This window comes from Podarcis tiliguerta (assembly GCF_965153285.1).
Source record: "Podarcis tiliguerta genome assembly, chromosome: 5".
Taxonomy (NCBI): Eukaryota; Metazoa; Chordata; class Lepidosauria; order Squamata; family Lacertidae; genus Podarcis; species Podarcis tiliguerta.
In genome coordinates this window covers 20,320,971-20,342,397 of record NC_139538.1, presented here as the reverse complement: position 1 = coordinate 20,342,397, position 21,427 = coordinate 20,320,971, and the positions used below count along the sequence as shown (strand labels likewise).

Here is a 21,427-nt window from a genome sequence, read left to right as displayed (position 1 = left end):
CCATGTTCAAATATATAAAAGGATGTCATATAGAGGAGGGAGAAAGGTTGTTTTCTGCTGCTCCAGAGAAGCGGACACGGAGCAATGGATCCAAACTACAAGAAAGAAGATTCCACCTAAACATTAGGAAGAACTTCCTGCCAGTAAGAGCTGTTCGACAGTGGAATTTGCTGCCAAGGAGTGTGGTGGAGTCTCCTTCTTTGGAGGTCTTTAAGCAGAGGCTTGACAACCATATGTCAGGAGTGCTCTGATGGTGTTTCCTGCTTGGCAGGGGGTTGGACTCGATGGCCCTTGTGGTCTCTTCCAACTCTATGATTCTATGATTCTATGAGATGGTTGGACAGTGTTCTCAAAGCTACCAGCATGAGTTTGACCAAACTGCAGGAGGCAGTGGAAGACAGGAGTGCCTGGCATGCTCTGGTCCATGGGGTCACGAAGAGTCGGACACGACTAAACGACTAAACAACAACAATCCATGATGCAGCTGCATTTGGAAAGGTGTGAGGTGGTAATAAAACTATTTATTCTGATAATGCTGTATATAGATTTGGTTGCCGCCTCTCAAAAATGATAAGAGAGTTGGAAAATGCATCAAAGCAGCATGCAATTTAAATTACATATTAATAAAACAATTAACTCAGATATATTATCCTGCTTTTTAAAACTGCTGCTGGTTTCTTTCGTTTGCAAAATGTGTACGCTTTTTATGTATTCGTTGTTATATCAGACTCCTGTTTTAATTTTATTTAAAAAGCAAAAAAACCTCTCATGGATGGATAGAAGGAAGGAAGGAAGGGTGGGCAGCCTTCATGTTAACTCGGCGCAGTCCGAAGCTGCCTCCTTGGCACCGCGATACCCATATGAAGGGTAGCTTCTCCCCGGAAGCCGGAACTTTGAGGCGGAGGGAGAGGGGCGGCGGTGGAACAGCGAACTGAAGACCACTTAAGGCAGCCGGGCCCCAGCGGGGAGGCCCTGCCTCGGAGGCCGTTGCCATGGCAGCATTCCTGCCCTATTGTCGCCCGCCGCCATGTTGGATGCTCGCCAGGGCCAATGGGAAAGAGAAGCGCAGGTTTCCGAGGGGGGGCGTGGCGAGGGGGAAAGGGGCGTGGCGGCCGAGCGGGCGGTTCGCCTCCTTAGAGCCCGTCGTCAGGGGAGGCCCGCGAGCGGCGGCAACACCTCGAGCGGGACGCGGCGGGCTGAAGGAGAAACGCGAGAGGCGCCTCAGGAGCCGGAGCCATGTTCGGGGGTTGGTCCAGAATCTTCGAGGAGGATCCTTTCTTTCGGTGAGGGGGAGGGGGGTCGGCCTGGGTTATGAGGGGGGGCTGCGTGGGGGGAGGGGGGCTCCGTCCCTCACGACGTCGCCCTGAGGGAGGCGGCGAAGGCGACGTTGGCGTTTCCCCCATTTGCCCCATAGACATCCCCGCTGCGAATGCGCATCTCTCCGTTGCCTTTTCCTCTTGTTACACCCCCGCCGACCGTTTTCAGACGTTCCTTCTCTCCAGACGTGTCAAAAAGAGCGGAGCCTGACGGTGGGGGGGGGGGCCCCTCAAACACAACAATAATTCACACCCCCCCTTTTTAAGGTCGCTGAATTCTCTTTTACTATCCCCACCCCCCACCCCAACCTTTTGCCTCCCCGCCCCCGTTGCGAAGGTGCAATAAAAAAAATTGCATTTTCATGTCCTCGCTGGATCTGGGTGCAGGCCCTTAAGCGTAGCTGTCAACTTTTCCCTTATTCCGAATAGGATTCCTCGCAAGAATAGGGAAAAGTTGACAGTTATGCTCTTAAGTTAGCTGAACTTGCACCCGTTGAAATCGAAGCGATAATAACTGCATTGTGGCCTCGTTGATTTCCTTGGGGGACCCTAAGCTCGACTAAGTTAAGTTTGGATCCAGTCCAGATTGGTCCCTCTGCTCCCACGGAACTGTGTTATGCCTGGATGAGGCGTGCAATGGAAGAAGAGGGCTGTAGTTCATGAAAGCTTGCTTTACAATAAAGCTGTTGGTTTTAAAGGTGCCCCTGGTCCCCCCCTTTTGGTGTGTGTCTGAAGCCTTCCCAGAGTTCTGGAACTGAGCCACTGGCCTCCTCAGGAAAAGAATGGTTGGAGTGTTCTTTTGGTGCCTTGCTAAGATTTGGTGTGAGCAGTGCTGTTCTCAGGACCTGGAAGTAAAAGGGGTTCAGTCCCATGTTTCCAAGGTGCTGAAAGTGGCACCTATATAAACAACCGTATTTTCTCTTGCTCCCAAGAAGTTTTTAAGTTTCGTGCTGATATGCTGAAATATGCCTTTCTAAAGCCTTTTTAAAACACTGTGTGTTTTTTATTTTTATTTTTCAGATAACAAGTGGTTGTTGTTTCTGTGTTTACTTTCAGAAGCCTAGCATCTTTTCATGTGTTCCCTTTATCATTGTTACTTCTGCAGTATAAAAAACATGTGGTCTCCAGTAGCATGAAATAGCATGAAAGTGCACAGCAGGAAAAACACAATTAAAGACATTTTTAGAGAGCAGTTAATGACCCTTTTGCAACTCAGTTTTTTATGCTGAGTAAGTACTGAAAATTAGAAGGCATAAAACTTATTTCTTTTATATATATATATTTTTTAATCGAGTTGTACATAACATATTACAATTTAAACATATCGTTTGCCCTTCACTTTTAGGATTCTCAGAATCCCTAGACTTTGCACCGCCCTTCTCTGGTTTTCAATGTCAATCCATTTTTCTTTCAGCTTATCCATGTTTTAACTAATTTGTTAACAACAGTATTACCTTTTTCCATTGTGTTTTGTACATTACAAGTATTACTCTAATCCTGCCAAAGTTTTTAGTTGTTTACAATGTTCTCTTAAATAAATTCTATATTTTCCCCATTCTTTGTTAAACTTATTCTCTCTGATTCTCCTGGTCAATTTTGCCATTTCGGCATAGTCCATCATCTTCATTAGCCATTCTTCTTTGGTTGGAACTTTATCTTCTTTCCATCTCTGGGCCAGTAATATTCTTGCTTCTGTTGTCGCATACATAAATAGTCTTTTCTGCTCTTTCGGAATCCCTGTACCTAAAATGCCTAACAAAAAAGCCTCTGTTTTTTCACAAACGTTATTTTAAACATTTTCTTCAATTTGTGGGAAATGATATATAATGTATTTCATTTTGTTCTGTCAGAATAGAACATGGGGTGGGGGGAGAGAAAAGGATTTATGTTCTTTTAAATAGCTTAAAATACTACTTTTCTCCTGCAGTAATCTAGGCCAAATGCACCTGGGAATCATTCTTCTTGTTCATATAAATTTTACATATGTCAGGCATTGTATCTGGTTAATCCTAAACACACTTACTAGGAATAAAACCCATTGATCACAGTGGGACTTACTTCTGAGTAAACACTGCATAGTCATCCTTTAATGCTACAATCCTATGTAGGCTTACCTGGAAATAAGGCTGAGTAGATGGGTATTATAAAAAAAAATATAAGGCTGTGATCTTCTGTATATTTAATTGAGCTCTGTGTGGCTTACACTCAACATGTATAGGATCTGAAGTTCTGCAACTTTCCTTTAATTACATGTTTGTAAGGAACCCTAAATAACTTCAGCATTTGACATGGTGGGGGAGGACCTATATAGCAAGCTTGTGGTTGACCTTTTAACTTTTATGGCCTGGTTAAACCCAGAATGGGTTTAAAACCTAATTCTGATACAGTATTAGCTTTTGCTTGATGAATGCCCAAACAGAAGTTATATAACTCAGTGGGCCATCTTCATGCCTAGGCCCATACTTAAAAGTTGTAATCTGTCTTGATTATATAGCTCAGTTTAAGCTGGATTCAGGAGGCCTAATGCTTTCTTAACACTGTATATGCAGGTGTTTTGGTTTTGGGAACTCCCTTAGTTAGTACACACCCAATCCTGTCTCTGGTGTATCCCCTTAAGCTAAAATTGTACAAGGTCACCCATCCTTTGAAATCTGAATGGAACTTGTGGATGATTTTACATAGTGTCAGCAACTTTTTAGATTGCTCTTTTAAAGTCCTTGACAAGGTTCTCAGCTTTTATGTCAGCTCCGCAGCCAACTCCTACTGTATTGAAATCCAGTGGCACTGATCCAAAGGCTTGCATGCACAGGCAGCTTCTTTCCTTTGCACTCGATCCTCCCTCTTCTTAACCACAATCTTGTCCTTTTAGTCTTCATGTAGAAGTCTAAACGTATCTTGCTGCTGCTTAGGAAGAAATAGATGGGAGGTGCAAATGAAGCAAAAGTATTGGCCTGTGGATACTACACTTCTAGAAGGTCCACAGTAGTGTTGCTGGATTGGGACCAAAGGGTTCATTACTGACTCTGAGCCTCAAATTAATCCTGCACCTAGTTTCTTTTACTAGTCATCTAATTTCCTTTACAATTTAGCAGAAATTAAGTTTGCAAAGTGCATAGCAAGCACCCACTAAAGCTTTTTGGGAATAGTCTCTACAGGATGTTTGTTTTGGTTTCTTTATTGTCTGCCTACTCTTTTGCATTTGGAGTGACATGAGGGAGTACTTGTTAATAGAACCCATGCTATGTAATGTGGGAAGCAATAGAACCATGGATGGATGCTGAGGCCAGCAATGCACAAAGTCCTATATAGAAGCTGTCAACATGTGATGGTAGTCTGATAAATAGAATCCTATCAGTATAGGGAAAGGAAGTGTGAACTACGAAGCTCCTAGTTCAAATATCACAATTTTATGAACCCTTTCCCAAAGTTCAGGGCTCCCAACTATTACAAAATAAAACAATTACAAAATGTGAGTGTGTGTGTGTACACCCACACACCATGTAGGGACTGTGCAGTTCTGTTATTTTAGTAGCCATAATGGCTTACCATTGTCTGGTTTGGAAGCTGTTCAGAGTCTAATCCAAATTGTAATAGCAAGTGCTATTCTAGACATTGCAGACTAGATCATCATGCAAGTGGATAGGGCTACTTCACATTGGAATTAATTTCTAAAACTGTGTACTAATATGAAAGCTTCCTCAGCCTCACAAGGAGAGATCTTGATCTGGCAAGCTAGAAATACTGTCTAGGATAAAATTGGTTTTATAAATGTCTCCCTGACCAAGCAGCTGTTCCAGGGAAGCTCTAGTTGATCTCAGTCAAAATGTTTTCTGGTCCTGCCAAGTTTTTTCCTGAATAGCGCAGACAGGTGCAGAAACAGTTTCCCTCCTGCAAAAGACAGTCCTGTGCATTTAGTTAGCCAAGAAGTTCTCTGTATTATCTCACTCTTGATATTACTGTCATCTGCTGTGGCTGGTCTCTTGTACTGAACCATCTGTTCTAATAGAGCATTTCTGTTAAAAATAAATAAATAAATTATGCAGACTAAGCTCTTTTCAAGGGATAAGAATCTATAGGAGAACAGTCACAGCAGACTGGCTGCTGTTTCCATGTTAAAATGATGCATATTCAGGTGCCAAGGACAGAATAATTATATACACTATCTCAATCATTTCTAAACTGCATGCCAGAACACCCCAGTGTCAGTTGGAAGAACTACTTGCATGCTCAGAGAAATGGTTTAGACTCCTATAAAGCTCTAAAAGCCTTTCAATTGGCTTCCTTTAAGAATAATAAATTTTGCTGTGAGTCTGTATTAGGAGTGATAATATTGAATGAACCCATTCTACCTGTTACAAAATTATCTGACCTTAGAGGATGTCATGTTGCCACTCTGTATGAGTCACTACTGTGGTACCTCGGGTTAAGTACTTAATTTGTTCCAGAGGTCTGTTCTTAACCTGAAACTGTTCTTAACCTGAAGCACCACTTTAGCTAATGGGGCCTCCTGCTGCTGCCGCGCCACTGGAGCATGATTTCTGTTCTCATCCTGAAACAAAGTTCTTAACCTGAAGCACTATTTCTGAGTTAGCGGAGTCTGTAACCTGAAGTGTATGTAACCTGAAGCGTATGTAACCTGAGGTACCACTGTATTTCGAGTATGCCACTTCCTAATATTCTTTGTTTAACAGCAAAATGTGTATTGATTTTAATTTAAGACAGCAGTATGCTGTGGCTGTCCTAAGTAGGGTAAACACTGCACTCTCTCCATCAAGATAGCAGTTTTACACCTTGGAATCTTGTCTGTTTTTTCTAAATGCATGGCTATATATGAGCTGTTTCTCTCCCCCCCCCCTTTAATATTATCTTTAGGGATCCATTTGCCGCACACAATGATCATATGCGTCGTTTCTTTTCTGAACCTTTTGGACGAGATCCATTTCTCTCAATTAAAGATGGTGGGGAAGGAGCTCTACATCAAAGAGGACGTCCTGATTCTCAGGTTGCTTTGAGAGACAATCACAAGGTATGTCATTTTATAGTCTTGCAGATTACCTGCAATCGGTGACAAAGTATGGTGGATCTCAGCTTGCTTCCCCACTCCCCCCAGTTGATGGTTTGGTACTTGGGCCAGTCAGTTTACTCTTGGTGCATCTCTCATGTAAATTAGAGATAATGATGATTAATTCTCTTTGTAAATAACCACCAAAAACTAGAATATTAACTCATGGAGCAAATAAATTAAACAAGGTTTAATGTATTGAAACTTGCATTCTAACTGATCCCGTCTCCTGTAGAAAGATGTATTAGTTGACACATTGATCCTTAAGTTTATCTGATTATGCAAACCTGTAACAGTACTATAACATGATGCTTAGTGACGTGATAGTATATTCCATCTAAGGCTGCAATCCTAATGGTGAACCCCATTGAATTCAAAAGGACTTAACTTCTGAATGGACATGGTTAGGGTTGCAGTCTTGCTGACATTGCAAGTCTTGGCATCAGCTGATAAAGAACTTAAATAAATTGACAGGAAACTTAATAGACATAGCAACTTCACATATGAAACTGTAATATGTTTTGCTTTACTTATATATTCACTACTGTACAAGGTATCCACTTTTGTAATGATAAAGTAATATTTCTGCTTCAAAAAAAATGTGATGGTTACATTTTAATTTTGGTTCCTGGGGTTTGGAAGACTGTATTTATTTAGGTGTGTTGACTTTTACAATATCTTCTGTTGGCTACTTAGTGTCAAAACTAAGCCTGTGGAATTTGCATTCATGGGTAACATAACCACAGGGGGTGTGGAATTGTGCCAAGATCAGTAAACTATACAGTGGGAACTGATGCTTTAATAAAACTACCAGCAGCAGAAACTGTCACCTGCAGGGTAGCAACCGGATCGTGTGCTTCTAGTTTAGAAGCATTTCTATTTGTAACGTGACAGTTGGGTTTGCTTCAGATTCAGTTCTGCTTTTGTGAGCAGCATCAGACTTTTCAGCAAATGTTTAAACATTTAATCAGATATGCAAAGATGCACTTGGCCTTCTCCATCTTTTGTTGCAATTGCAAGCCTGGGAACTTATATTTAGTTGAATGTTTCCCTGAACTCTGATAATGGCTCTTGCTTGTCTCCAGGAGGATACAGGGGTGTGTGGGAATGTATGCAGAAACTACTGTATTGTACAGAAGTAAAAAAATGACATTAGCTGCTTTACTGACTGTTATGTGACCCTCAAAAGGTTGCCCAGAATGGAATGTGGCCCTTGAGCTGAAAGAGGTTCCCCACCCCTGCTTTGAATTACATCTACAATTCAGAAAAGAATACATAGTTAACTAATCATTTGTCTTTTAAAAAGACCAGATAGAGCAATGCAAACACCCCCATTAAAGCCCTTACATTTTATTTGCTATTACTTAAAAAACAAATTCCAAACACTCTTGCTCTGAGTGCCTGTCATACATATTGCACATCTAAGAGTACGTTAGAACTTGGGGAGCTACCTTAAACCATTGCACAACTCTACACTGGACAGTAGAAATCTTTTTGGCTGTGGAGATTCATATCTTACACGGATCAGAAATCGGGGAGTTATTCTGACCTGGTTGAACAGAAAAGGGCCCAGAATATGTTCCTTATAAACATACTTGGTATCTGTTAGTATGCCAATTCAATTCACCTATCTGAAACAATTGCATTTAAATTGATGGGCCAAGTTGGTACAACAATTGTTGGAACACATAGAAGCACTGTTTCTAAATAGAGTTCTTTCAGTCATTCAAGTTTTTTACAAGCTTGTTTTTCTGGCAATGGCAAAAAAAAATTTTTTTAAGTATTTGATGCGGACCAGTCTATATGCTTTGTTGTTGTTTAGTCATTTAGTTGTGTCTTAAAACTTCTCTGTAGCAGAGCTGGGGAATCTGTAGCCTGCTGGATGTTTTGAACTTTGAACTTCCATTGGTCCCAGCCAGCAAGGTTGATGGTCAAAGATGATGAGAGTTGTAGCCTAGCATTGTGTTTTGAACAAATAAATTTTAAAAATCATGTTAGTTGACAGCTGCTGAAACAGTGTCAACATACAACACTCTCGGTTGCACATGGTAGCTTATTTTAAAGTTCAATGACTCTATGTATCTTAACGCTGTATATTGTATGTGACTTATTATGGTCTAAAAAAACCCCCAAACTTTGTAAGAATGTTATTTAGGATTATAATGTGTGTTGGGGGACCCTAATAAGCCCTTCAAGCATAAGCATACAAAGGGGCTGCAGTTTATAACCAGAGTGCAAAGCTTTTTTAGGAGTTGAAAACAATCCTAGGTCTCAATATATCCAGTTACAGAAGGATACACCAAAGCAGTGGGAGTTTGACTGGGGGATAGAATTACCCAGCTGGAGGGGCTTTGCATTTAGGAAGTAAGGCTGCTGTGCTGATGACTGTCTCTGCACCTGATCATATTATTAGTTCTTGGATTTACACAGACTGTGTGTTATTGCATTCATTTTACAAGGACATAATGTGTAGAAACCTGGAAAGAATCAAGTTCTCTAAGAGTAATGTTTAAACTGATTCTCCCTCTGAAATGATGTGAGCTTATGTTACTTCCACGTGTTGCTTTTGTCTGTTATTTAGCATTATTATTTCCTTTCCTTTCTCCTAATAAAATCAGGCCCATTTAACACAAATCAACCCACGTCTTTTGCAGCTGTCAGAAGTCTAATTGGGATTGGTCATACGTAATGTTAAAATATTCCTTCGTTAAGAGATTAATCTTAACACCAATTCGAGCAAACTTCACTATTCGAGCTGCTGCTAAAAAGCTTCTAGTCTGTATTTGTGGAAGGCCAAACAATACACACTAAGACTGCAACTTATGTGGGGGTTACATTCTGTGGATTGCACCTAAAGCCAAAACTGCATATAGTCAAAATACATGAGGTGCAATGGTGGGTGGGATTGCCAAAGTCCCCCCCCCCCCAGATGCCTGTTCCCTTTCTGCTCCCCTTTTATTTTTTTTATTTATTTTTTGGGTGAAGCACGTAAAGCTGAATGCACACAAATTGAATGTGCATAAGCTTACTTACTTTTTACTATATTGCAAAACAGGCTGCTGTGGCAGCATCACTTACCAGAATAAATACTCCTCTTTGGTTGAGTGCTGGGAAGATTTTCCAAGTGTGTGTCTGAATTCCTCCTGCCCTCCAAAATAAAGTTAAGTTACTGTTGTCTGACTCTGGGGAAACAAAGGAGTAGGGATTACATGAGGATAGAAATAAATGAGTTTTAGGAATGAAGGAGATAGAGATGGTAGGTTATAGATGGGCAGAGTTGGTTTTGCATGTCCATGAGCCTTTGCGTTGTAAAACATAGTGTTAAATGAATAAGTACAAAATGACTATTGTAGTAAAATACATTTTGATGTGATAGCTTGATGTAAGTATACCTTTCATGCATGCTTTGGGGAATTCAGATTTATATCCAGACTCTCCAATCATTTTTTCATGCAGAGATATTCAAGACCAGTTGGCTGAATTCTCATATTAGATGGTGTTTATAGCATCATCTATTTATATGTGTGTACTAGCATATAATTTCTTCACTGTGGATTTATAAGTCAGACCATTCTGTATATGGTGATAGATTTACTCAGAACTTCTTTGCAATGACCTTTGAAACTGCTGACATGGGAGAGATGATTTGGTTTAACGCCAGGGTTCTATGAATATTTTAGAGAATATGTATGTATTTCATTGCTAACTCTACATTAATCTCTTGCTTTTACATAAAATGAATGCTTGTAGCAGAGTAGCTGCATCACTTATTTTAATTTTTGTGGCCTGCAGTTTATTCTAGCTCTTTGAAATTTAGTTACCAAAATTTATCTGTTGAGTAGGAACAGATTTGTTGGTTTTAATCAACTTCTCTCCATCTGAACTGGCTAATCGTGACTGCAAATAAATAGAATTGAATATCTGGAAAAGCAGGAAAACTGTAAAGTACTGTACAGAACTTAAAGGTACATGGCAATACTTTGGTACACAAAAGCACATGTATTCAAACTTAGGCACTTTCAATTTAAACATAGTTTATACTATCTCAGGCACCACATTAGATGTGACAGAAGCAGCCATTTTTCTTCACATTTCCCTGGTCATGTACAAAGCGGGTGGGGGGCATCTAATTGTAGCATCAAAAGGGATGCATAGGGTTGAGAGGAATGGAATAATCCTGCTTCCCTTGTCTTACTTGTCTGTAGCTTGTTGCCCATGGCACTGTTCACTCAGCCTAGTTCACTTCAGATAATGGATCCAGGTTGTTATGGGAGGAGTTTGGATAATGGATCATAAGAAGATTATGTGGTGGAGGGTTTGTCTCTTATCCCTCCAGTAGTAAAAATTAAACCCACCCCCTGCTTACATGTAAACAGTATGGCTGCCACCGTCACATCTATTTTGGTCCTTCATTGTTTTGGTTATGCTGTGCCTTATTTAAATTTGAGCTAGGGAGTTTTAAGTTTCCCCCCTATTAATTTGAACCATCTGACACACCGTGCAGCAATTCACATAAGGTGATATTTTTCTTTCAGACGAGCTGTTCCCTTATGCCTTTTGGCAGTTTTGGTGGCATGGTTAGTATACTAAATGCTAAACTCTGTCTTCTGGTGATCTGGGCATGCCTTCCTTCTGTATTTTAATCTTTAAACCATGTTACTAATATACAGATTTACGTGAACTGATGCTTCTTTTTCAGGCAGCGAGTTTTCCGCTTATGCCTTTTGGCAGTTTTGGTGGCATGGTCAGTATACTAAAATACAGATCTCTAATGCTTGGTGATATAAGCATGTTGTTGTCCTAAGGGCCCATCCAGAATAGTATTCACTTTAGTTTTTGGTCCTTCTCTGTTCCAGAAGAAACTGTAAAATACTTCTGCATTTATAAAAAATATAGTATGTTAAAAATAAATGTATATGGATTAAATTAATAATTTCATTTAAATACATTTGTATTTGACAAATATGTATGGAATTAGTGTTTTTCTTTCCATTCTTTATTTTCTTTTTGTTGTATTTTTTATGCACCTTTAGTTTCCTTTTTTTGTCTTTTTCACTTTATTTTGTTTAATTGAAATGTTTTCAATAAAATATAAATAATTTAAAAATACATCTCCTGCATACAAGTTTCCTCTTCCACTCTGTTGGAAGTGTAGGTTCAGTTTTTTAAAAGTTGTGTGAACAGTGCTGAATTTGCATGATTCCATTTGCACTGGTCTGCTCCCCAAATTGTCTCAAATGGGCCAGTGGTAATAAGACAGGTTAATGAAGTAGCTGAGCTCTGGGATTATGACATAACTAAGTTAGTTTATAGCATATTAAATCTGCAGCTGGAAATTTATGAAATTCCTAGGTGATCAATTACAATGCTGAAATTTAACAGTTTAAAAACTCAAGTGTTGGGGTGACAAAAGTTCCAGTAAAAAAGGAGACAAGGCAGGATGATGGTACAAGACATTTGCCTGCACCAATGTCACATACAGCCTCTTCAGTAAGGTGAAAATGTCACTCAAAATTTAGAAGGTAAACTAAGTGGCAAAAAGTGTGAGCTGTGCCACTTATGCAAATAGCAGCAGATGATTTCATGAAAAACCACAATCTGAATGTACCCTGCATGCTTTCATTCTTTAGACCAGACTTTGCCATGCTGATGGGAGTTGTAGTCTCTCATCAAGAGGTTGCTAGGTTGGCGAAGGCAGCTTTAGACAGTAGCACTAATGCAGTAATTTATATGAGCTGGTATTTCTCTTTCAGGCAATGAGTTCCCCCCTTATGCCTTTTGGCTGTTTTGGTGGCATGGTTAGTATACTAAACAAACTCGAGTTTCTAATTTTTTGCTGATGTGGGCATGTCTGTCTGGTTCTGGTTCTGCCCCCTCCCACAATGCAGTAAGCTTTGTGAAATGCATTTTAGAATCCTTCCCCCATTTGTGAACTGTTAAACTTCCTGTGCAGACTGAAATTATGCTAATATGCAAGACCACCTCTCTTTTCTGCATGCATGAAATAAATTGTCATAAGGGTAAAAACACACAAGATTTCCATAAAGTCTCTGAACTGTTTTCATTACAATGAATTGGAGTACAGTAGTGATGTTTGCATTGAGTGAGGTCTAGAATGTTATTTATTGGACTCAATATTTCCTTTATTTCCTTTTAATATGCATAGAATAGTGCACGTTCCAAAAAGTTATGTTACTAGAGAATAGCACTATATCAAGCAAGTGGCTGGTTCAGCTTGGGGTCTACTATGCTAATGACATGGGCTTCTCTCCTTTGACCTTGAATAACATTTCTGTGAAATGTGGTAGATACCCAGAAACTTCTTTAAGGACTCCTTTTCCACCTTTGGGTTTCTTCTGAGACCTTTTTCAAATGAATGTTGAAAAGTAGTACTTCTACTATAGAGGCACCACATTTTCCCAGCATTCAAGTTGGAAAAACTTGTTTGTTTGTTTACTGATTTCTTCTTTTGCTCAAAGTACCTCTTGCCCTTCTTCCTGATGGCATGTCCACTGCTGTTGCTATGGAGTGTGATAATGTCTGTGATACCGTTACTCAAGGCAGGGAACCTTTGTCCCTCCGTATGTTGTTGGACTAAACCTCCATCATCACTGACCACTGGCCATGCTGTCTGGGACTGATGAGAATTGTCCAACAACATCTAGAATGTTGCCTACCCCTACCTTTAGCGATGAGCGAGACTCTCTGCATCCATGTGCCTTGCACTGCTCTGTGGTATTTAGCCTGCTATTTTGCAGGCTTATTCCAGCATAGGAGCACTCACATAGCTTTTAAAGAAGCAGTGAACATCTACCATCCACCCCCCATCCTTGTAACATTGTCCTGGCAGTTGGCAAACAGTTGTTTTTTAAAATGTTAATTATTTTAATGGTCTGGTCCCCTCTTCAGTGTTAAAGTACAGATTTGAACTCATTGGGTTCTCTGCTTGCAAGAAGATAAATAGCAGTAAAATGATTTCTTTCCTCCCTCACAATCCATTAAGTGTAGAATGGATAACTCACAATGCCTTTTACTTTAAGCTAGGGAGACAGTCTAGCTAAATGCGGTTGGGATAGGCTTTGAAGTTTGGTTGTCTTCACAAGCTTATCTAACAACTTTGACTCTTAATTGTTGGCATTCTGTTGCTGACTTCTTGCTGAGCTTGAAAAATTGCTTCCTTTTCTTTCTATGCTTTGCCTAGGACTGTTATAATTTTGAAGCTAATAATTTTTTTAAAATTGATTGTATTCCACATATACATAAATCAAAATGCACAAACTTAAATGGAAAAAAGAAAATATAGAAACTTATGTAGAGGGAGCAAAAAAAAAAAAGAATAAAAACAGAAAGGAAGAAAGAAGTAAGAGAGATGAATATATACCTTTCATAATAATTTTCTTATCAGTCTGAATTGTCTCTCCACATTATGTTTTGCATCCAAGTGTATTCCACAGGGTTGTGGATTCACTGGTCATGGAATGCAGGGAGCATTGTGCTTATAAGAAAAACAACTTCTGTATTTTTTGGTCTACATAATTCCAGGAGACAGTTTATAAATGTATGGGTACCATTGTCTGTTTAAGTTTAAATAATCAGAGATGCTTTAATGAAGCTTCCAGAAATTATGGCTTGGACGTTAATACCACAGCTTCTTGTTTTCTCTGGAAGGTATACCATTTACTGTTTTCGAGGTTCAATTTCCCTGGCCATTTCTTTATTTTCTTCACTTTCTTTCTGCTTCCCTGGCCCTTTTCTCAAAAATTACAGATATGTTTGCAGCCTAACATAGACTATACCAAGCAAATATAAGATGTGCACAGTTCTGCCCAAAATTTGGGTTTAATTGCCAATGAATGTGAAGCTTTTTGGCACACAGTGTTTTGCCAGTTAACACTGCAGGTTCTTTAAAAGATCTTTTGTAGTCGGTCTATGAAGAAAAATATATTTTTATTTGAACAGCATAGGAAAACCTCATCAAACAGCAACAACAAAAAAACCCTCAAATAGTAAACCTTCTTACAACAAGAAATAACCCCAAAGGAACAGTTCCAAAGAAACAATTCTGCCCCGTCCACCAGATCCAACTGTGGGAAGCCTCAGCAGTGTTTGGTCCATCATCCTCTTCCTCCTCAACCACTTTGCCCTGCACTATTTGTACCTGCCTCAACCAGGTGGGGCTGGATGTCTCCACAGCCGTCACCTGTGCATATAAGGGCTCCTAATCTGGGCAATCAAGCCCCAGCTGGGCCACTCTCAAGGGCAGGAGTGCTCCTGCAAGGACTCACAGGAAGGGTTGGCTGCGTAAAGCCAAAGCTACACCTCCTCGCTTTTTCTCCTGCATTTTCCACTACATAAAGTCACCATTATATCTTACATTAATCCTCTCAGTGAGCCCAGTTTACTTCCTATAAAGGCTTTTGCATGCTTCTGCTAATGTTTCATGTGTCTTGTGCTAGTAATCCATCGGCTGGAATGCATGTGACAAATGGTATCTGTGTAAACGGAAGCCTTGGTAACTGAGAAGTCATAACAGACACTGGAGCCAAGTCAACAGTCTTTCATATAAGCCTACTTGTTGTGCACTCTCAACAGACCATATTCTCCTTTGCAGCAAGTGAAATTTTATTCCTAAATTACATATAATAAATCATAGACTGGAATCTGAGTCATAGATTCTTTCATCAACTCATAAATTCCTGATCTAGGCCTAGCCAATTCAAATAGTCCATACAAAAGAGTGCAGCTTTTTTTAGCATTTAATGATAAAAAAAATTAATTTTTGTTCCCTTTACCCCAGTGAATAACTACATAATGTTACTGTATAAAAGAAAAAGAAAAAAGGCAGTAACAAGGTGTTGCCTTTTAATACCTTGCAACATGCTCAAATTCACTTGTGGAGGGCTTTCATTTTTTGAGTTCGCTTTTTTTCCAACATTACTTTAGTTACCTTTGTGATAGTTACTTCAGGCAGTTACTGTGCAGTAGGATTTCAGAAATTTACAATGGCTGGGAAATCTATCCTAAAAATTCTTACATGAAATCAGTCCATCCTTTGACCAAGTTCATTTGAGGTTAATGAGAAAAGCCTTTCTGATCCCTCTAGAGAACTGTATTTCAAAAAGCCTCTCACACTTTCCTCTCTAGTAGACTAAGGGCCAGACTAGAGGTGACATGGGATCTGCCATGGTTTTGGTTTTGCTAATTAGAAACCCCACAGGGCTGCTTTGGAAATTGGGGAAGTGTCGCTTTGGAAGAAGGTGCCTAAGCCTTTCTAACTAATGCCTTTTCTGCACTCTGAATTACTCCCTCCTTCCCAGCTGCTATTAGATCTGCAGAGGGGAAAAGACAGATACAAATCAAATCAAAATGCTTGGTTTAAAAAGCATCATGTGCTCACCACCTCACACACATGGAATCTTTGTTGTTGTACCTTGTACTCGTACTTTTTACCCTGGTACTCTTGCTTGCTTTTAATGTTCGCTTGTGTTTTTTTTAATGGGGATTATTAAAGGTGGTCTCTTCCCTTCTTCTGGTGTGCCCTTCAAAGAAGTAAAAATGCATTTGTCTGTATACACACACACACACACACACACACACACACACACAGTGTCAAGAACCTCATGGTGAATGTATGTTTCTCTCTAATTATCTTTTCAATTCTCTTCTGGCAGAACATGGATTTCAGGGATCATTTCTCTGCAATGGACAGAATGATGTCAAACATGAGAAACAGTATGATGGAATTGCACAGAAACTTTGTAAGTTTGTATTTTCCTTAATGTTTAAACTAAAAACTACACAAGCATTCTTCATTAAATTCATATGGTGTCCTGGAGTGTATTTTTACATGCTTCAGGTGCCCAAGCAAGCGACTGCTTACAAATCTGCTGTTATGTACAATAAGCGTGGTTCTAAATTCTGTTCTCCAAGTGAATGGCTTCACTGCTTAGTCATTCTGAACACTTGGCAGGCTTAGGGCAGCCATTATGGCATTTTGAAGACTAGAGAGAGTTGCAGTCCCATAAGATTTTCTCCTTTCCTAATCTAAACGGAACAATGTACATCTAGTCTTCTGCTATGGACTCCTGTCTTGGTGTTTACGCTGTTCTTAATCATTTATTATGTTTAACTTCAGGATAAAATGGCACTTGATCCAAATAGTCACTCATTCAGTTCTTCCTCAGTGATGACTTATACCAAGAAGGGTGATGAACCCCCAAAGGTTTTCCAGGCTTCAGCTCAGACACGTGTGGCTCCAGGAGGGGTAAGTTAGTCTCTTGGGGTTTGGGGGTTCCCGTTGAGCTGAATCAACGGACTTTGAATGAAGGATGGGGCAGTAATAATGTAGAGGGAGCATAAGCTTTGTAAATCTTCATATTCATAACAAATTGTAATTTTACCATTTTAAACCCCATTTACAACCCTGGTTTGCAGAGCAAGTACAAACCCTATTTAGATGTGGTTTGCTGTGGTTTGCTGGAAGTAGACAACTAAGTGGTGGGCACAAGTGAGTTTGTAAGCATAGAGTTCATCCCGTAGCGCCAAACCATGGGTTTGTGTTGTGTAACTTGGCGTACTGCTTCTTATGGCATTTATCAGTGAGATTAGTTGAAGAGGAACATTGAAGAAGCTAAGCAACAATACACATGAATATATCCTACAATGCTACAAATAACTGGCAGTGGCATAAAATAGGTGTCATCTGTTCAGACCAAGTACTTGACTTTTAAATGCTTATATAATGCTTAAGATGCCCTTTCATTGGCTTCCTCACAGCTGTTACATCTAATTTTGTTAAGAAATTTGAATTTGAATTTGAACCCTGAAGTCAGGTTCATGAATGATTATATATAAGCAGAAGGCTGTTGAAAATAACTTATAGCAGATCACTTCAGAGCTCTAGCCAGCACTTGGTTATCAAAAAGCTTCTAATAATATACCTATGAGCATGCCGATAAGCAGAAGCCAAGATTTTCAAGTTGGTTAGCATGACATACTAATAGTTGGTGTCCCTTTCATGTAGCAAATACCAACACACACTTATCTCTGTAGCCGAAAGGTCCATTCACAGGCTATATTTAGATTAGGCTCTGGTGGTTTTTGAAACCATTCTAACAGAGAATAATATCAAGACCTTGAGGTGGTAGTATCCCAACTCCTTTTTTGTGTGGATCATAGACATGCATGTTGTGGCCATAGTTCAACAAGTAATAGTGAATGCAAGTAATAGTGAATTAAGTACACAACTGGGTATTTGCCTTGTCCGCCCTCTTTTTGCTGCATCAGTTCTTGCTGCTGAAGAAACAAGCTGTTTTTTAAATGGAGCAGCTGCTTATCTCTTCAAAGTGGCAACTGCCGCAGTACAAATGAAGGTAAAGCTCCAACTGTGTTTGGTTCTATATTGTGTTCAGATGTTAGTATTTGTTGTGTGCTTGACATGCTGTTTCCTTTTCACTTCACTCCCTGTTTACAGCAGAGACAAGATATGTGCATACACTGTGTTCATAATCTTGTACAGTTTGCTTGAAAAGGGAAATCCAAAATACTAATTGAAAATATTGTTTCTCAGTGGAGACTTTTTAATTTTGTGTTTGTGTGTGTGTATACAGATTAAAGAAACCAGAAAAGCACTTAAAGATTCTGAAAGTGGGCTTGAAAAAATGTCTATTGGTCATCACATTCAAGATCGTGCTCATGTTGTTCAGAAGGCCAAGAACAACAAAACTGGTGATGAGGAACTGAATCAAGAATTTGTTAATTTAGATGAAGGTAAGAAACCTTGTGGCTTACATGGGTTGTCGTTTGTAGTAACACAGTTCTGCCAATGTTTTACAGAGGTGCACATACATATACATAAAATTTAGTATGGATGTTTTCTCTCCACTGCATCCCCTATTCGTGTTTTGTATTGGGATATAGTACTTTCAAACATTTCCTTCACTGGTTGCATCAAGTAAGGATGCTCACTTTAAAATTTCATTTGTTGCACAGATGAAGCTCATGCATTTGATGAACAATGGCAGAAGGAGATTCTGAAGTACAAACCCTCAGGAATAAGAAATGGTATAGATGCAGCAAGACATAGAAACAGCCATCACATAAGCAAGGAAGATTCAACAAGGAGGTATAAATCATTGTTGTCTTGCTGCACTGCTTTCCCAGTTTTATGTAAGAAAAAAGAATGTCAGAATGCTCTCACTGAAGTAGATGTCTACTGTGCTTTGACAGTTTTGTGCAATTACATTTGTTGACTGCTGTTGACAAGTGTTGTGATGCACCACCCATGCAAGCACACTTGTGTTGCGGCTGGATTGCAGGTGTGGGAGACCCAGTCTTGATCCTGAACTTTCCAGTTTCAGTTTGACACCTTCATGAGAAGAGCCTTCTGAAAAAAGAGCCTGTGGAAGAAACAAGGGATTGACTTAATGGTCCCGCATGGATTAAGATGAATGTAAATTGAGCTGGGGGGGGGAAGGCTGTGTCGTATCTGGCTACTTCACTCCCTCTCCCATTAGGAAAGTCTCTGCATTTACCTGTGGGTGTATATTGATTTAAGCAGTAGTCTTGTAATTCTTTAAATGAAATGAAAGAGGGGAGGGAGAGTTTGAACCCAGGTTTCACCTTCTAATTTTGTGAGGAAACTGATAATAATACAGTATAGCCTTTGCGGTTGCTTGGTTGTTATCTGGCTATGAGAGTTCACTGCCCTTATTTTTCCTAACCTGTTTCCCAAACATCAAGTATTCCATCTTTCTAAATACTATTTCAGAGAGAAGACCCCCCGCCCAAGGGTATCCATTGAGGGACCCAGGAAGCCTAAACCTTCTGTGGAGAAGCTCAATATCAAGGGATCACATGTTCCGCTCAAAACCAGCAAAAAATAAATTGCTGTGTCGCTTTTCATGTCATCAGGCTATTTCTTCGGAGGACGCAATAATTCTGGATCAACGACTTAAGACCAAGCTCTCTGTTTCTAGCAGTAGTGAATTTTGCTCTCTTGACTATTGAATGTTTGTGATAGCTCCAGCTCCTTGGTAACATTTGGCTTTGAGAGTAGTTAAGGAAAACACTGATGCTGGAAAGCACTTTATGGAGGTTTTATTAATTTTTTTTAGTATGAGGCAGAATGTCAAAGCAAATAGTTTGCATTAACAGTGCTCCAGCAAGTGTAGAGCCAAAAAAACAAAAACAAAACATGTATCATTGCAGCAACATGTACAGGTATTCAAGGAAGTACAGTTAATAAACTGCAGTTTTTAACTCAAGAAATACGGGTGTAGTTTTGGTGAAGATCCAATCTGTCAGTGTCTAAAGCATTGTAAAGAAGTATCTAGATCTATTAAGCAATACTTTACGAAATAGCATGTATACTACACTTCTAGTCAATACTGATGAGTAACAGTCAATATTGATGAGCCTTGCAAAAAAAGTTAGATAAGCTGCATAAATAAAATTGAATTTTATCACAATTTTTCTGTTTTGCATATCTCTTTACACAACAACCATTTCCTGAATTGTTGGCTGTTCTGCTTCCTTGAAAGATAATCCTCTATTTCAGCTCTACCATGCTCTTTTCTAAGATTAAAATGCATGTTACTAGCCTCTTCCCTATAGCGAGACAGTTACTGTCCTACATATTAAAACGAGCTCTAACCTTTTGGGCAGATTGAAGTTAGGAGTCATACTTGAGCTAAAGAACAACCTAGAGTATAATTGGTTGACATTCTTGTGAAGGAAAAACGGTTTCTGGATTTAATTATTAGATGTAATGGGCTTTTAAATGAATTGTGAATAGAAAAACCATGAACTAACTTGATCCAGTTTCCATGTTGCATCTGATTGCTGTTCAGATGTTATCAATATAGGTTGCCTAAATAGACCCCATAAGACTTTCGGGGAGCAAAGAACACGAAGCATCTGAATTGCTGCACTTAAGTCATTGGGACATTACAGAAGCTCCAGAAATGGGTTCTAAATTTCTCAACATGACTCACTTGGATCTCTATGTATTGGATTGTACTGGTTTGTTTCCCCTGTGGTTGAATAAAGTAGGTTTTCTTTCACTATCTAATTATTACAGTTCCTTATATTATAATGCTAATAATTCCCTTTAAGATTTATAAATTGTGGCCACTTGATGCTGGCAGTGCATGTAGGAATTCAAAGAAAGTGACCACTGAAGCCCTTTCATCTTCAGCGTTCAAAATGGGAGCAAAAATGCAGAAAAACCACTAATGGTGATTGAGGGCTCTAGCTAACATTACACATAACAATGCTCTGCATCATCTTCTTTTCATTTGTGATCATACTTTACCCCCTTGCTTGTTCATTATTATTTGGTTCTTCTATTGGTTGGTTTCTTCTCTTTATCTCTTGTAAGTTGTTGTAGTTGATGAAAAAATTGTAATAAGACATACTTGCTTTTTAGGCTTAAACCCAACACTGAGTTGGGCATATTTTAAATCCATTGTTAGATTTAGGGAACAGTGAAGAAGCTGATTTGCTAGATGTGTCCTCATTGAAAAATGTACAGGAGGCTCCCATTCATTTTAGAGATCAGACTTCATAAAGCATTTTTCCAAGTATGGTCATATTCAGCCAGTTAGCTGTAAATTAAGTGAAGTAATGAGTTACTCTACAAGTTTGGTTAAGGCTTGCCAGTTCAAATATTGCTCTTGTATCGTTTCTTGAACTTTCGACACTTGCATTGTTGTGTGTTAGGTAATTAACAGAAGGTACAAAAAGGAAAGTTCAAATTAATTAAATTTCAGCATGTTATCGTAGAAGATAATCAGCTAACTCATACTGTGAGTAGATCCTTTGATTCAATAGGTCTACTCTCAGTATGATTACCACTGGCTATCACCCAATTACTCAACCCTTTAAAGTTGCACATGACATTTATATGTATGTATGTTCTTCATGTTGTATAAACAATAGGCTAATACTCATTATTTGAGCTGCTAGTATTGCATCAAAATTTATGAATCTAATGGAGAGTTCATGAATAACACTTGCCACTTTATTAATAAAGGTCTATTCAACATAA

At 39.3% G+C, this 21,427-nt stretch overlaps 1 protein-coding gene across 8 annotated transcripts; it reads left to right on the top strand.

Annotated features, from left to right (window-relative positions):
* Positions 1 to 1,037: 1,037 nt before the first annotated feature.
* Positions 1,038 to 21,427, top strand: MLF1 (myeloid leukemia factor 1). Of its 8 annotated transcripts, none has more exons than XM_083442980.1 (10): positions 1,106 to 1,283; positions 6,189 to 6,342; positions 10,914 to 10,955; positions 11,078 to 11,122; positions 12,132 to 12,176; positions 16,050 to 16,136; positions 16,514 to 16,642; positions 17,988 to 18,147; positions 18,370 to 18,502; positions 19,148 to 21,427. In XM_083442980.1, exons 1-10 carry the CDS (start codon positions 1,237 to 1,239, stop codon positions 19,260 to 19,262), a joined length of 957 nt encoding a protein of 318 aa, XP_083299106.1. In that variant the 5' UTR covers positions 1,106 to 1,236; the 3' UTR covers positions 19,263 to 21,427. The 8 variants fall into 8 exon arrangements, with proteins under 8 accessions (XP_083299112.1, XP_083299106.1, XP_083299107.1 ...); XM_083442983.1 differs by lacking the exon at positions 1,106 to 1,283 and adding an exon at positions 2,427 to 2,545; XM_083442981.1 differs by lacking the exon at positions 10,914 to 10,955.